At 39.4% G+C, this 17,930-nt stretch overlaps 1 protein-coding gene across 2 annotated transcripts; it reads left to right on the top strand.

Annotated features, from left to right (window-relative positions):
• The first annotated feature begins 759 nt into the window (after window positions 1-759).
• Window positions 760-11,253, top strand: LOC131230706 (probable 1-deoxy-D-xylulose-5-phosphate synthase, chloroplastic). 2 transcript variants are annotated; one of them, XM_058226636.1, is made up of 10 exons: window positions 760-996; window positions 2,311-2,436; window positions 2,559-2,723; window positions 3,270-3,420; window positions 5,474-5,745; window positions 7,255-7,528; window positions 7,975-8,282; window positions 9,701-9,982; window positions 10,334-10,618; window positions 11,011-11,253. In XM_058226636.1, exons 1-10 carry the CDS (start codon window positions 859-861, stop codon window positions 11,158-11,160), a joined length of 2,151 nt encoding a protein of 716 aa, XP_058082619.1. In that variant the 5' UTR covers window positions 760-858; the 3' UTR covers window positions 11,161-11,253. The 2 variants fall into 2 exon arrangements, with proteins under 2 accessions (XP_058082619.1, XP_058082620.1); XM_058226637.1 differs by lacking the exon at window positions 760-996 and adding an exon at window positions 1,059-1,118.
• The last annotated feature ends 6,677 nt before the right edge of the window (window positions 11,254-17,930 follow it).

The raw sequence follows: 17,930 nt of genomic DNA, 5'->3' as shown, positions 1-17,930 counted from the left end.
ACTTAATACTAACTAATCCCCCGTGCCAAACACCCCGTTAATCTCTTTACGCGACATTGGTACCATTTAACCTAAATAATATTTAAAAAGGTGCATTGTTTGGTTGGCGCAACATCATTGGCTAAAAATACCTTAAAATGTTATTTGCCAAAAAATTAATGATTTCTGCCTAAACAAATCACTCATTCCAAACAGCATTCGCCCATGACTTTGCCTTGCACGTGCTAATGTCACACGTGTGCACGAATCCAGATCGTTCATAAGGCGGTACTCATGGATCATAGTGAATATCCATTTATCGCGTGGGCCAAACATGCATGAACAAGCAACGAACAAAAAGAAATAGGAAAACCAACGGTCCATATTCAAAGTGCGTGCATTACTTTCCCAATAAGTGGGGTGGCCCGATCTTTTTTGGCCAGTACACATTAACTGAGGGAACCACCCAACGAATGTCCCAGATCCCACACGCATAGCACGTCGGCGAGCCTGGCCCGTCTATATCTGGCGCTTGAAGATGACACATCTGGATTATGCAATCCACCGCATCCCATTATCCATTGGGAGATTTCTAGTGACGTGGCCCAATGGCGGAGGACCAAGAGTCCCGAACACGTGCATTGGTCCGAGGGGGATCATGGACCGAAAGGAGACAGCAGTATCAAGTGGGCCCTTGTACAGTTATTGTCGTGGCCCAATCAATATCAGCCACACATCAATCTCATCTTTTCTCTTCTTTATATTCAACCCAGTAACTCCTCCACTACCACTTACAAGTTCATATCCTTCGACTTTTCTTTTCCTTGTACATTTGATTTTCTATTGCTCAAAGCATTTTGAGCTGCATCTCTCATAGACATGGCCCTTGCCACATTCTTCTTTCCTAGTCAGTTGATTGGAGTAGCAGCTTCAAGTCTCCAAAAGAGCTCTCTTTTCTCTTCTCACTTGCTTGGAGGAGTAGATCTTCAACACCCATTTCACCATAAGCTCCCTAAGGTTTGGTATCCATACATGTCTATCAATCTTCCTCTGTATATATGTATGTATGTATGTTTTTATGCATGTATGTGTCTATGTGTATCAATCTTCAATACCCATTTCAGCATAAGCTCCCTAAGGTTTGGTATCTATCAATTCACCTATGCATGTATGAATTACCCATTTGTTTTGCTTCTAAAATTTGAAATGGGTAATGGGGTTTTTTGTTTGATCCTAACTGTCACAAGAAGCCCAGTTATAATGGTTGATTTCTCCGCAATGCGGTGTATAGGAGAAACCCCATGTGAGAAAACAGGTTCTAACCTTGTTTTCAGATTGAAACTGATGTGTTGAATATGCATAAGCAGTTTGTATGATTGATTTCGTTATTAAGGGGTCGTTTGGATGCCTGCAAGTTTTTAAGTTGCGACTTTCACGTGAAAGTGACTTTCAGCTGTAAGTCACTCACAGGCAAGTGCTTCTCACCTCAGTCCCATGAAGTTTCCTGGCAGTTTTGCCTGCAAGTGACTTATAGGTGAATTTCCTCCCCCAAACACCACCTGTAAGTCACTTCTGACTCAGAACTTACGGGCATCCAAACGACCCCCAAGGCTGTTTTGGATGTACGAGTGAATTGGATTGTGGACATCCAGTATAGAATACAGTGTTGGTTTAATCAATAAGGCTGTGTTTGGACACAAGTGAAAGGATTGCGGACATTTGGTTTAATCAATATAGGAGAAACCCTTTTGAAGAAGACGAGTATTAACCATGTTTTTAGATTGAGAGTAGAGAGTTGAATATGCATAAGCAGTTGTATGATTGTTTACAGCAAGGTGGACGTTTGGATGGACAAATGAATTGGATTGCAAACATTCTGTTTACAAGAGGAAATGAAAAAGAAAGAAGAAAAAAAAAAAGAAGAAAGATGTTGTTTCCCAGTACTCATCATAAGGAAGTAGCCCCCAAATAGCCTTTATGTTTCTTTCAAGTCCAACTTACAGAGTGACATAATTGCAATTTGCTATTCAATTCGTTTTGCATCCAAATGCACGCGAAAGATGCGAATGACTTTTTTTCTTTTGTAATGATGTTTCAACATTGGCTTTTGTCCCTTGAGTATTTTTCAATTTTTTTCGCTGATTAGTCACATGATTTTATTTTTTTTCTTTTCTTGTCGTGTTATTTTGGCGGTATTCGAAATGACATATTTTTCATAATAATTTGAAATCTAGAAAAGCCCACCTTGGCCTTTTATTTTAAGTTGTTTTCAAGCTTCAAATCTTGACAAATCCAGTAAGAGAGATGGGGATGTTTTGTTCTGATTTACAGGGAAGAAAAAGGTCATGTGTTTGTGCATCCCTATCAGAAAGTGGAGAATATCATTCACAAAGACCGCCGACTCCACTCTTGGACACCATCAACTATCCCATTCACATGAAAAATCTCTCTACGAATGTGGGTATCTTTAATTGATGATATTTTGATGGGTTTGATCGTTTGAACCTTTCTTTGGCGAAAAACTGAAAGCAATCTAATATATCAAAATCCTATGTTCCTTCTTCTTCCCTTCTATGTAGGAGCTGAAACAGCTTGCGGATGAGCTACGCTCGGATGTAATCTTCAATGTTTCTAAGACGGGAGGCCACCTTGGTTCAAGCCTTGGTGTGGTTGAGCTAACAGTGGCCCTCCATTATGTCTTCAATGCTCCACAAGATAAGATACTGTGGGATGTTGGTCATCAGGTACCCCTCTTTTCTTTCCACTTCCTGTGCATGCCAAACCTTCTCTACCGTGCAGGTGGCACTTGTTTATGGTGATCAGAATCATCATTTCGGTGGGCCATGGTGCTTGGTCCATATCCCAAAAAGCAATACAATTGAATTGGTAGCCATCTGAAGCAATGGCCTTAAAAATGGATGGTTGGCTCAAAAATTGAACAATGGTACCCATTCAATGGGCAAAACTTGTGAAATAATCAGATGGTAGGAGTTGTCCGAACTCCGTTGTTTTTTATATGTCTTCTATGTTGCCTCACCAGATCAACTATCCTGATCACCATAAATGTTTCTATGTGTACAGTAGGAACTACACATCATCAAACTTCTACAAAGTGTGAACTGTAATAGCATTCCCCTCATATAGAATGGATATGATTACCCTCGACTATGCATCAAGAGGCTATGATTTGAACCAAAAAAGAATTCCATTCCCCGAATTTTTCTCATTTCAATTTACCAACAAACAGGAAGAAGATTGTGAAGATCACTAACAATGTATTGGTTTCGCAGGCTTACCCACATAAAATCCTGACGGGAAGAAGAGACAAGATGTCGACGATGAGACAGACAAATGGATTATCCGGATTCACCAAACGCTCCGAGAGTGAATACGATTGTTTTGGCACTGGTCATAGTTCTACCAGTATCTCAGCAGCCTTGGGTACCTCTCTATCCGACTCAGTCTAGCATCTTGCTTACAGTTCCACTGTTTTGTTCATCATGAAAATGAAATTTTGTCAAGAAGAAGAATACTAAGGACTTCATACATGCACCACAGTTTTTATTTTTCTGAATTTTTTGTTGCTTGTTCGTGTATAAACCTCAAAGCTGCAGAGAACAGAAGTGCTTCAACAGTTCTCGCTTCTTTTACAAGAAGTTTACATGAATCTGAGCATTGAATCAGATCTACTAGCCTGATTGGCTTATCCTATGTCTATAGGAAGTGAAGTAGCTGTGTTTCGATGCAAAAGTAAATTGAATGGCAAAAAGTCAGTTTCAGTAAATAGAAAATAATCATGTTTTGTAGCAATGTTTCTGAGTATTCACAACGATGAAGTAGCCCTCATATTGCAGTTCCATTACTTTCATGTCCAACTCAACCAAAATGTGATTGCAATTGGAGCCATGTCACTTTGATATCAATACTAAGGAATCTAATTATGATGTGGCTATTTCTACTTCATTGAAATAATTATTGAGCTTCAATTTTGCAGTTGGGTGCATGCACAAACTGAATTTTCAAGATCCAGTTTTTTTTTTTTTTTCTGAAAGATAAGATCCAGTTTAGGTCAGAGGAAATTTCAAAATAATTAGTGATGTTTTGGTAGTGGGGAGTTATTTGATACTGTGGCAGAGTATGATGCTTGATAATCAGGTACTCAATAACTATACACGTGGCATACATTAACTCAAATCTGGCGCAGGGAGGGATGTGATGAGGTCGATCACCGTCTTCCTCAGGGGATAACTACTCCGAATCCACGGAGCTCTCTGGACTCACAGAGCTTCCTCGAATCCACGGGAGATAAAAGCAATAATAATTCCTAGGAAATTCAAAATAATTTGATTGATAAAAAGTGAAATTACAACTCTTTAAATAAGGAACTCAAACCTAGGGCGGAGTTTTAGACTTAGACACCAACTCAAACACCCTAAAAACGTGACTTACTGTTTATAGATTACCACTATTCCTACTAGACTTCATGGTTTTCAGTCAAAAATAGTGAGTGTCCAATTTGGCTGAACCACGCTATTCTCCTAACTTTTCTAAGCCCTTTTCATGTTGGGCATGACTTCTACAACTCAAAGGATCAAAAGTTATACTCGAACTAAAACTAACTATTTATAGTAAAAACGCAACTAAATGGGACTTTTGACCATCAACCTGATGGAATCTCGTAAATCTGGCGTGGGCAACCCGGTGTAGCGGGGTTGGTTGGCTTAAGTTGGTTCTCCTAACCCAAAATTATATATAATATGTCGAAAAACTCATCCCAGTTTGTGAGATATGACTGATTTAAGGTTTTGACTGTCCGGATCATTTCCGCGTCCGATCGGGCCTTCTGTAGTCCATCTTTGCCATGAAAGTGTCTGCGACCCACTCTACATCAAAATCGTATTGAGAAAATTACCGAACCTGCTGTGTTGCTCAGTCACAGTACCAAAATCAGATTGGTCAAACAATTCTAACCTCCTAGTCATTGACACTTGTTTCTTGAAATAGGACCATATGGAATTTTTCATTTTTTAACTGTTCAATAAATGTCCACCAATCCAATAGTTAGATAATAAAATAAGCTTAATTATTGGTGCATGACATGTCTAAAATGAGACCCATAATTTGGACAGTTTAATTTGAATTACTTGCATGCCGCTTAATGCAATTTCTAAGTGCCATCCATCACCTCAGCTTGAGTATCCAAGTTTCTCTTCAACAGTATTAATAGCGAAGAATCCTAAAACTTGCAGTTAAAGTCCCTTTGGGTCTGACTTGAAAGCAACCTAATTACAATCTGGAAGCCAAACACACAATAGGAATCGAGTGGGTGGAAATCATAATATGGTTACTGCTACTTTTTCGGACTAGTTATTGCAATAAAAACCTCTACTGCTTCCAAACGCACCTGAAATCTTCTAGCACTTGGACCTGCATATATGGTTCCAAATTTTCAAAATTTCCCTTTTGCTAACTTTGGGATGTTTTTGGTGAACAGGGATGGCGGTGGGGAGAGATCTCAAGGGCCGGAAGAACTGTGTGGTTGCTGTGATAGGTGATGGTGCTATGACTGCTGGGCAAGCATACGAAGCCATGAACAATGCTGGGTATCTTGATTCGGACATGATCGTTATCCTTAATGACAACAAGCAAGTTTCCTTACCGACTGCAACTCTCGATGGGCCTATACCACCTGTTGGAGCTTTGAGCAGTGCTCTCAGTAGGCTGCAATCTAGCAGGCCTCTCCGAGAACTAAGGGAAGTTGCCAAGGTCAGTTCTGCACCAAAATATTCGATAGTAAAACATTTAGAAAATAATTTTCATACTAAAAACTGTTGAATGGTGTTTTTGGATGCTCAATTAAATCAAATTGCAATAATCCAATTCAATGAAGAGGAAATTATAAAAGTGGGATCGGCCAACTAATCACAATCCCATGTTTTTCATGTGCACTTCAAACAATCATAAAGGGTCATTTGGAAAAATGGAGTTTGTAACTAACTAAATAGAAAATTGCCAGGAGTTCTTCAGAAACTGGTTCTGTCGGTCATGCGTGGCAACTGGGAATGTAATTGTGTAATCTGGAAACCATGTTAGAGTACTTGAAATTCATTCCTAGGAATTTCTATCTATAAAACAAACTTTAAAAAAAATAAAATAAAATAAAAAAGAAAAAAAAAAAAAAAAGACTAGTGGGAGGGAACTCATTCCCTTTAGAATTTGCAAGCTACCCTTTGGCTAGGAGTTAAGAAACTGGCCTTGTACTGGAATTGGGGTTCCAACCACAATCCATTTCTTACATTCCAGCTTGCAGGATGCAAGAATTTGCCTTTCCAATGGATTCAATTTCCAGCAGTGTACTTTTCCAGGTTGCCAAAGGACATCCCTAATCATGGATTGCTGACTTGCCTGAGTTGTATCTGACTTGTCCAAGTTGACTCGGACTCAGTTGGGACTGGTGTGGGTCAGTATCACGAGTCGCCCCTTACTCGGGTAAGTCCTAACTCGAACCCAAATGAGTCGGGATGAGTCGCCAAGTCAGAAAACCATGTCCGTAAAGTTAATTTTTGGGGTTGTCCATCTATATGAATGGAGTGGTGCTAGCCTTGACTGTACCCCTTTTCACCTTTCATGATAGATTAGCTAATATAAGGTAAAACAAAAAAGGACTTGTATTGAAACGTATTTTTATTGACCAATCAGAATTGCCTCCCTAGTCCTGTACTTGTCTCAAAAGGTCCAATATACATACATTATTTGACCTGAATAGTAACAGTCGAGAAATCTTATGAGAATTGAACATTTTCGCATAGAAGGTGGAAAACAGATATTTGACATTCGAGAAGCATTTCGCATTTGATTTATCTAAGAATAAGTTTGAATTCCATTAGATTTATTTTATCTTTTTACAAAAAGAAAGAAAATCATTAGGTTTTGAGTCTTTAGCGTAATCTGTATTATTCGGAATGGATCTGTAATGAAATTTAAGAGATGTATCTAGTGAGGATACATACGGCGTGGTATTTTACAGTTAAATCAACATGAAAAAGACCTAAAGTTAGAGATTTAGCTATAAGTAATGTTGCTTCAATACCTAACCAAAGAGGCAATTCATTTCAATTGAACATCCATACGCGCCCTTGACTAATTGACAAAATGAAACTATAACATACATTTTAAATAGCCAAAACCAAAACTAGCTTTATACCTTTTCCATTTCTTACCAATATTCAGTGTTCCATCTTAGCTAACAATTTGATGTGTCTGGAACTTCTACAGGGAGTTACAAAACAGATTGGCGGGACGATGCATGAACTAGCTGCAAAAGTCGACGAGTATGCTCGTGGAATGATCAGTGGGTCTGGTTCAACCCTGTTTGAGGAGCTTGGCCTCTACTATATTGGCCCAGTCGATGGCCACAACATGGATGATCTCATCACCATTCTTAGAGAGGTAAAGAGCACCAACACAACAGGTCCCGTTCTCATCCATGTTGTGACTGAGAAAGGCCGGGGTTATCCGTATGCAGAAAGGGCTGCCGACAAGTATCATGGTAAACACAGAACTATACATTTTCCATGAAACACACAACATCTTATTAAGCATTTGTTTGGCCTAATAAACTGAACCTGTCATCTCACCTGAATGGTGGATCCCATGATGGATGGGAGATCCTAACCATATGACTAGGCCCATGTTAAATGTGGCCATCATTTCTGATTGTCCGTTTCTTTGGGCGGCCGAGATCATCTGATAGGGAAGATACTAGGCCTTCATTGCCCATATAATGATGGGTTCCACCAGATTAGTGTCTTGGATTACATGGAAGGTGGGGCCCACCTGTAAACTTAAGAATGCTTTCTTTCAGCACAACATCATATAACAAAGCATACTTCTGATATAGTTTTTCGTCTGGAGGAAGAGAATTACTCCATAGACTCCTACAGGTGAACTTGAGTAGATAATCACTGAATGGTTTTTTCCCTGCTTTGTTCACAGGTGTTGTCAAGTTCGATCCAGCAACTGGAAAGCAATTCAAAAGCAGCACTCCAACTCAGTCCTACACCACCTATTTTGCAGAGGCGTTGATAGCTGAAGCGGAGCAGGATAAAGACATTGTTGCGATCCATGCAGCAATGGGAGGAGGAACTGGCATGAATCTCTTTCTTCGCCGATTTCCAACACGTTGCTTCGATGTTGGGATTGCGGAGCAGCATGCAGTCACATTTGCTGCCGGCCTAGCCTGTGAAGGTTTAAAGCCCTTCTGTGCTATCTACTCATCATTCTTGCAGCGGGCATATGATCAGGCAAGTCACAGCTTCACCATTACCATTCATGCAATAACCAGAACGTTCATCAGGCAGGTCTCTTCTTGGACATGCTTTGCCAATTAGAAAATTGGATGGTTAGAAATGAACAACTAAGGGTCTACGTCATGGATATGAATTTCGGTATTGTATCGGTCGATACAGTCATATCTTATTTGTATCGGCACGAGACGATACGCGAAATGGGGTCGTATCGGCCCGATACAAAAATGTTGATTTGTATCAGCCTGCATCGGCCTATATCAGCTGATACGGTGCCAATATAGCCGATACGCCCATAAAAGCCTAATTTCGATTTTTATTTTTATTTTTTTCAAAATTTCACTCATGTCTCCTCTTCTCTATTTCATTTAAACCATGGAAGAAGCTTAAAAATTCATTTTGGGCTAGATGTAGACCTATTTTAGGATCAAAACAAATGATTTGAATGGGTTTTGAAAAATTGAAGTGAAGTGGACCATTGTTGGAAAAATCGGAAAGAAGGGTAAACCATCACTTTCCTTTTTTATATTTTCATCTTCTTTTTGTTGTATTTCAATGTAATGGGCCATAATTCACCAAATCATGCTTGATTTGTATTCAATTAGGGCCCATTTAGTTGACCTTCAACAAATCAAATTGACATGCAACATTCTCATCAAAGAAATGGTCTAATACACCATTGAATACATGGTTATACAACAAAAAAAAAAAAAGAAGAAGAAGAAGAAGATAGATTCTTGGATATTTCATTTTTTCCTTTTTTTCTAATATTTTCTATATTTTTTGTTTTTAAAAAAAATACTGACCAATACGGGCCTGATATGGCCCCAAGACTGATACCTGACGCCACATCGTATCATTTTTCCACCAGGCTGATACGGTGACCAATACCGACATTCAGAACCATGATCTACATGGAATGGACACATGTCACCACCTGTGAATTGATGAGCCTGATTTGTGGGCAAAGTCATGTTCATGTTGGGCCCCATTACCATGTGATGATGAATGGACTAGATTGCCATGAATCTCCTCACCAATCTGCATTCGCCCAGATATACTTAACATCGATCCATTTTATCAAGCATACTATATTGCAATTTGGCTTTGTTATGTCCAGCTCATGGTTTCAAGGGTCAGATGAGTTTGACACGACTTGTTCAAGTGACTTGATTCAGTACTACCATGTCTGGGTTGATACCACCAGTCATCCCCCTGTCACCCCCCGAGTTATAGGAGTTGGTTCGATACACCCCCAACTTGGGGCAAGTCACAACTTGACTAAAGACCGAACGAGTCAATCTGAGTTGCTGAGTCTAAAAACCATTGTGCAGCTAATTTGCCACTGACTGTAATTACAGTTTGGTGGAGATATCATGATCAGCTGATTTCACGGTTCTTATTTTCCATTGCAGGTGATCCATGATGTCGATCTACAGAAACTGCCGGTGAGGTTTGCTATGGACAGAGCAGGATTGGTAGGAGCTGATGGACCCACGCATTCTGGCTCATTTGATGTCACTTACATGGCATGCCTGCCAAACATGGTGGTCATGGCCCCTTCAGATGAGGCAGAGCTTTTTCACATGGTCGCCACTGCTGCAGCCATCAACGATCGGCCCAGCTGTTTCCGGTATCCGAGAGGGAATGGTATTGGCGTTCTGCTGCCTCCAGGGAACAAGGGTATCCCACTCGAGGTGAAAACACGGCTGACGAATGTGCCGTCCAAATCATATTCTCCCTGTTTGTCCGATATCTAGGACACTCATCTACTGGGCCTCAGTGGGTCTATGAGGTGGTCCAGAATAAGGCCAGCCCAGTTGTTAGGTGGCCAACGCTGGTACCAAAAATCAGTGGTTCAGAAAATTTATTAACCATCCACTTTTGGTGCATGTGGAGCACCGGATGATCAGATGCTGGACGGGTGGGGAGGGTAGGATTTGGATGGCTACTATTGTAAGTAGGCCATAGCAGCACTCTTCTCTGATTGAGATCACATTTGGACATGCTAACACTCGATATCATTGCTGATTATTTTTCCTCAACAGGTTGGAAAAGGTCGGATTTTGATTGAGGGGGAGAGAGTAGTGCTTTTGGGCTATGGAACAGCAGTTCAAAGCTGCTTGGCTGCAGCTTCTCTAGTTAAACAGCATGGTTTGCAGATAACAGTTGCAGATGCACGCTTCTGCAAACCGTTGGATCATGCTCTTGTTCGAGGTTTAGCTAAATCACACGAGGTCCTGATCACCGTTGAAGAAGGATCAATAGGAGGTTTTGGATCTCATGTTGCTCAGTTCATGGCCCTCGACGGCCTTCTTGATGGCTCTACAAAGGTACGACTATATATGCTGACATCTCATTACTAGTTTGCTAATTCTGTGAGTGCATACTTGGAGTGCAGGTGTTCTGGCCCACTCATCAAGCTGGTCCCCTCATCAGGTGGACCACAAAAAATAAAAATAAAAAATGGCAGCTTAGAAAACTAGGCCATCTGTTTGTTCTGTATACTGGCCCGCTCGATGAGTAGATCTGCCTTATTTTTGGCCCAGTGCATCTACAAGTGAGGCTGGCCTTATGGACAGCTTAGATGATCTGGTATGACATGAGAAACTGGGCCATGCATGCAAGTCAAATTAGCAAACCTCGTCCATCCATTTCAATGACAGATTATAGAAGGCAGAACATAGCTAATGGGATACTTTGTGGGATGAAAATTCCTGTGCAGTGGCGGCCATTGGTTCTTCCGGATAGGTACATTGACCATGGATCAGCAGCCTATCAGATGGGCGAAGCCGGCTTGACACCATCTCACATCGCAGCGACTGTATTCAATGTCCTTGGACAAACCAGAGAGGCTCTTAAGATCATGTCATAGAGGTGTAGATAAGAAAGAAAAGGGGAAGCTTTTTCCTCCAATGTAAAGAAAATCAGAATAAGACTTCCTCAACAGCTGAGGGATCATTTCTCACTTGGTAAATATCAGTCTGTATTCTGTAACAAGTAATTGAAAGTGTTAGTGTAGATATTGGGGCGTGGCCCATCCCATGACAGGACCGTAGGATGAACGGCTTAGGTTGCAGAAAGGTGGGCACCACCTACATCAATATTGGGTTAGTCACCGTCTCTTTGGATCCATCATCACATAATAGTCCATTGTAATACCAGGAGCAATGTCTAAATTCAAGCTCTCCAAACTCCCAAAATTGCAGAAGAATGATAATTAACCCATATGACAGAAGCTGTTGAAATTTGAAAGGGCATTTGAATATTCAAGCAATGGCTGATGAATCCACATCATGGAATCCATTGACTATTTTTAATCCTTCCCACCATACTGGATTTTATAAACACTTCAACATTTCAAATAAACCCAATATTCCAATATCGAGACTGATTGATGCAATCCATAAAATGACTTCTACGGACTGTCGCTACATGCTGCTGATCCAACATCATGTATGGTGGCAAAAGGCAATGAACATCTCCACTCCTGAGAAATCTCTTTTGAATCACTTGCGTTAATCAAATTAGACCCACATGAGAAATCAGATGGTTCGCCAAAAGCATGATGGAATTGACCAGCGGTTCAGTAAGGAGATGATAAACTTCTGGGACAGCTTTGCATTTGCAGTCTGTCGACTCATTGACATCTAAATACCTGGCTAACAAGAGTAGCAAATGAAAAATCAGACGTTTCGCTTTTACAAATGGGAGATGATTTGTCTGGTCCTGTTGGGTTTTCAGCGCCCTCATTATCATTGGATTCATCATGTTCGTGATTGGGGAAGTTGATGAAATTGGGCTCTGCCCCATCATGACTAAAGTAGCCCAACTGCAACCAACAGGCTTGACTGGCTTCATCAAGAACCAAGCAAGACGTTGGGAATGGCAAATGCCTCTAAAGGAAAGACTGTTGGGGGACCGCAGAAGCACACTGAGATGAATCAAGCAAAGTATTCCAATTGCACAATCAAGCCCAAACACTTCAAAAAAAAAAAAAAAACCACGGCACAAAGTGACAGATATGCACTATGAAAGCAAAAAATTACAAGCAATAAATATTACCTGATTCGAACAAGTCTCGAATCACCCAAGCGCAAAAAATTACAAGCAATAAATATTACCCGATTCGAACAAGTCTCGAATCACCCAAGCTGCACCCTTGAAACCCTATGAATGAATTAGAAAGCTCTTGATACCCCCTATTCTCGATTACACCCATATATATAGCCTCTAGGCGAATCACAAACGAAATAGGAAACAAATTCCGTACTAATACAATTCTGCAAAACTCTGCGATCGTTTGATGACACCTTCGACGTTATTTCGATGGCCTCCTCGATGTCATTGAACAAAACACCAAAACGTTCCAGTGACTAAACACGTATTTTCCGGATTTTCTCGATGGGACTTCGATGTCATCGATGGTTCGTTGATGGCATCGAGTGGGACACCAGAAGTGTCCAGCAACCAATCATGTAATTTTTGAATTTTTCCGTTGGCATCTAGCAACCTTTGATGGCATTGAACTGTCATCAACAGACTGATTGATTTACATATTTAAGAATCAATCAACAGATACTATCTTTTTACAATTCAAACTAGTCAGTGCCTCCAAAGAAAGAGAGACCATCTTTTTACAGGTTATGCTCATTTATAAATGTTTTGTTTGTTTGCTTCTTCTTTTTTAATGTGAATGTTTGGTTATGAGTATAATTATTCATGTTTAAGTTATTGTGAATAGCTCTCTTTGTACAATTATTGTTTGATTTCTCTTTAATGAGATGGATAGTATTTGGGAAGTGATGTATAAATCCTCTTCGTTTGATGCATACAAACTCTTTTTCTAGTTTTTTGGCTCTAGAAAGTAAAATATATATTTTAACTATATCAATATTGTAATAGAAAAAAAAAAAAGGCGTGTGCATTGAAAAGTATTCACTGTGAATATTTGCAATTCACATAATGATGAACTTTGGGCTCACTTTTAGGCAATCAAATGGTATCCAAATGAGATGATTCCAAAGTCATTTGAAAGTTCATCAAATTATTTTTCAATGAGTATAATATCACCCCAATCGGACCTATAACAAAAGAGTTATGATTATTTTCATGCAAGCAGCAACCCACGGTGAGTATCGGTGATATATGCCATTATGAACTTTGGGTTCACTTTTGGGCAATCAAATGGTATCCAAATGAGATCATTCTAAAGACATTTAAAAGTTCATCAAGTTATTTTTCCAATGAGTATAAGATCACCCTAATCAAACATATAACAAAGGAGTTAGGACCATTTTCGTGGGAACAACGACCCACAGTAAGTATTAGTAATCCACAGTATGACATTCATCCATTACAACATTTGTCCATTATAACAATTTTCCATTACAAAATTCATCTATTTCACAAACTCTCACCATTCATACCTAACAAAAAGAAAACAATTATAAAGGGAACCACCACACCTTCTTTCCTTTCACAAACTCCCATAATTAATATCCACTAATAAAAATTTAAAAAACAACGACACACAAAAGTCACTATTATCCCAAGCTAAACATATATTTGACCATTATAACTTCTACATCGAAAAAAAGTGACCAGAAATATATATATATATATATATATATATATATATATATATATATATATATATATATATAAACTCAGAAGCTTGTTGAAATGGAGGGAATGGCGTCGGATGCACGTTGGAGTGAGTCCCGCAGAGGTGGCAAGGGTCCTAACGACTAAATGGTCCCCTCCCGTGAAAAAAAAAAAATTTGAAGAAAAAAGAATGAAACGACTAAATAACCTTCCCACGATAAGTCCTCACCATAATAACCCATCCCACATCTTATATGGGGCCCATTGGTTTATTATCATGGAATAAATCCAACTTGTCCACATGAAAATTATTTTAATTTCATGTCATTGGTCCAAGTTTGAGGGCAAAAAATATCACAATGAACCGTACCAGAGGAAATAGTTCAGAATTAATGAACAACATTAATGCCATTATGGGCCATAGAGAACTTCTCTTCGAAAACTGAAAAACACTATTTTGTGGTTCATAGTTGTCCAATTAAAATAAATAGATCAGATCGAGTCTGCCTATACATGGCCCACTAGGACGCACAGTCCCTTATTTCAAAAAGCACTTTCATCTTCCGAAGTAAGCTTCCACGTACGAGGGAGCAGAGCAGCTGCGAGAAGTGCGTTTTCTCCTAAGAAAAGCAAGAAAGTACCCTTAAGGTTATAAAACTAAGTATTGTAAAAGGGAAAGCTAAAATCCTGACTCCGTTATACCCTGAAGCCATCGTCTTAAAAGACTTGTGGAAATAAGGCGATTAGGTGAGTTTGGGTAACTTCATAGCAGGCGAGACAGTGACTGTGGAGCCCACCTTGATTTATATGTCCTATATCCGCACTGGTCATCCATTTTTCTAGCTCTTTTATGGGCATGGCCAAAACAATGAAGCATATTCAAATCTCAGGTGGACCACACCACAAGAAACAAGAGTGAATGACCAGTAAAAACTTTTTGTGGGCCACAAAAGTTTTGTATCAGGTTGATATTTGTGCCTTGCCTTCATCCAGGTCTGTGCGACCTTATTAATAGGTTAGATGGAAATTAAACATTATGGTGGACCCTATGAAGTTTTTAATGGTGGGTGTTCAATGACCTCCATTTCATGTGGTGTTGTCGGCCTGATATTTGTATTTGATTCATTTTTGGGTCCATGCCCTAAAATAAGCTGGCAAAGCGGATGGATGGCATGGATGTACAACGCATATCAAGTTGAACCCACGAACAGGGACTGACCCACTAAGCAGTTACCTGGACTCGCCTAATCCACACCTGAGAATGACCAGACAACTCCAAAAGACTCCTAATGGAGTAAACAAAAGTCTAAAAAACAAGAAGAAAAAAAGAAGAAGAAGTGTGCATTAGTGTGATATTGGGATATTGTATTGAGTGGATGGAAATCTAACTTGAAATGGAGGAGAGATTTGATACTCTAGCAGAGTATGATGGTCAATAAATATATATATATATATATATATATATATATATATTTTACGCACGCACACACCCCACACACTCACCCCTAAGTGGAATTTCACCACCTATGGGTACTCGAATATATATATATATATATATATATATATATATATATATATATATATATGATATATACCTTATATTATATATGTATATAAATACATATCTATGGGTACTCGAACCCTTGACCCGGTGTTGAAACTCCTGAGAGTCTACCACCCGAGCAAGAGTGAGGACCTTATGATGGTCAATATGTAGGTACTGGAAAACTGTCTAGCATGTGTGGAGTGGAAATCCGCATGAAAATATACTGGGCAAGGGTGGAGGGACACTCACACCATAAATAGCCTCAGGATTCGAACACAAGACATTCCTCTCTAGTACCATGTCAAATGACCAGTTGCTATAAAAGCTTAAGCCATTAGAGGATGGCACACCACGTCTATAAAACACCCGTCAAGAGAAAGCATCTTATCATACAACTGTCTATAATCTCATTGGCGATGCCGTCTCTTACAATCCTACCAAAATGAGAGATTTTCCCAAAGACGTTCAGAGAGCTCACAAAAATCAAAAGGGTTCTGAATATTCGATGATCGGGTTGATGTCCAGGCAAATCCGAATTCACTTTGGAACTGATTCAAGAGAAACAGACACATGAGCAGATCAAGTCCTGTTCCATATAACGATCGGAATTAGGAGAATGGGAGATCTATAGATGAAGGACGATCTATTCAATAACATATCAGTATCGGGTGGATCCAATCCGCCCAATACCACAAAGATCGAAAGAGAGGGAGATCGACCAATCATCCCATCTGATGATCTCATCCAGGGGTTGTGGTTCGACTGGGATTGAAGACATCAGGAGATCAGGATATGGTGAATCCTATCCATCTATCCCTTCTAGTACTACAAACCATCAAGGGATGTTGAGTGGCCATGATCGGTTCATGATCAACCCTTGAGGTTCTCAGAACTTGGTCTGGTTGTATTCATCAGAGGAACTTTTGTTTTCTCAGGCCTGATCTTTAATAAGCTGTGGAGATTCCCATGAAGAATCAACTACGAGAAGAAGATCCGAGAAGCTAACGAGCCGGATATAACTAGAGTCATTTCTTTCCAATGCAAACCGAAAGCTTCCGGAGATATCTTTATCCAGAAGCACACCATATTTGTGAAGGATTTGAGACCAAGAAGGAAACCTTGTATGGGGTTTCACTGCCTTGACAAGGTATAAAATGAGCAATCAAAGAAAAGCTCAGGGCCTTATGCCAAACACATTTATCTTTCCTTAGTTTAGTGTGCTACTGTCGAACAGCTCCCACTGCAATATATTTATCTTAGAAGTAGATTAAATATCCACAAACTAAAGTTGTTGGATCATGATCATCTAATTTTTTTTATTCAGTTATTCATATTAATCTGGTCACATCTTGTTCACCACCTTGCCTTGATTGTCTATTCTGATAGGCGCATCAAGTATTTATCTTTGTTTTTCGTTTATTTATTTAGCTGGTTGTAAGACCCATTGTCAATTGTAAAAAGGGCAAAAAATATATTAATAAAATCGACTATTTATTTCAAATTTTTTTTTTCTTTTTATCTATATATTCCTATTCCGATTGAGAAATGTCATACTAAAACGTTGGTGTAAGAAGAAAGTCTTAAGTTCATAGATTCATGCTTATGGCCACAAGGCAAAAGGAACTCATCAGAGAAGGCTAACCCCTACCCTTTCAAAAATTGTTGGAAATGGAGCCAAATACCGATGGTCGAGAGGACTCTTGGTTCTGGTCGAGTCTCCGATCTATCCGTCTCAACGTGGAGGACACCAGCAATTCACTACACCAAAACAATGAAAAATGGACCAAAATTCACTTGATTCTAAAATGTGATGGTTTTCATCCATCACCAATAAACGACGGTCTATAACCGTCGGTATAAGGGCTAATACAATAATTTCCCACTAAAAATAGCAATGGTATAGGTATGTCACTAATTTTCAATTATACAAAAAAAAAAAAAAAAAAAAAGAAAAAAGAAGAAGAAGAAGAAGAAGAAGAAGAAGAAGAAGAAAGAAAGAAAGAAAGAAAAAGTGGTGGTATAGCAAAATCAGCAGTATTTGTTGCATTTTGAATTTCTTGCACTCGATAAAAACAATTAATAGCAGAATTTTTTTTGAAAAAACAGTAATGGGCTACCAAGCCATTACCTCGACATCTTTCTAAGTTCGTGTTTAAATGTGCCTTGTGGTCGACCACCCATTCTAAACTCCCAGCTAAAACCTTATATGATCAAACTGATATGACAATAATCAGAGATCTACTCAACACCCTCTCTGGAATCAACACAATTAAGGAAATAGCCATTGTTTTGCTATAGCTTGGATTCTCATCACACTGCCTGAAAACTTCCTTAAGGTCCTGAATAATGGAAAAAAAAAAGCAGTAAGCTTTGTCCCAGAAGATTCAAAATTAGCTTCACTACCTCCCTCAATGCTGTAGGTAGCTTCCAACTTGGCCACTTGCTCAAAAGAGATGGAATCAAACACCAGTCACTGAGCCTTGGACATGAAA

Source organism: Magnolia sinica, chromosome 17 (assembly GCF_029962835.1).
Source record: "Magnolia sinica isolate HGM2019 chromosome 17, MsV1, whole genome shotgun sequence".
In the NCBI taxonomy this organism is placed as follows: Eukaryota; Viridiplantae; Streptophyta; class Magnoliopsida; order Magnoliales; family Magnoliaceae; genus Magnolia; species Magnolia sinica.
Note: the sequence above shows the minus strand (reverse complement) of the source record. Positions and strands in the feature narration are given on the sequence as shown.

What these genes read in the sequence shown, in the direction of transcription:
- LOC131230706 (XM_058226636.1), top strand. Translation starts at nt 859, where the DNA reads ATGGCCCTTGCCACATTCTTCTTTCCTAGTCAGTTGATTGGAGTAGCA. An exon ending in GGCTGCCGACAAGTATCATG is followed by an intron (nt 7,529 to 7,974) that starts GTAAACACAGAA and finishes CTTTGTTCACAG; the next exon opens with GTGTTGTCAAGTTCGATCCA. An exon ending in TTCTTGATGGCTCTACAAAG is followed by an intron (nt 10,619 to 11,010) that starts GTACGACTATAT and finishes ATTCCTGTGCAG; the next exon opens with TGGCGGCCATTGGTTCTTCC.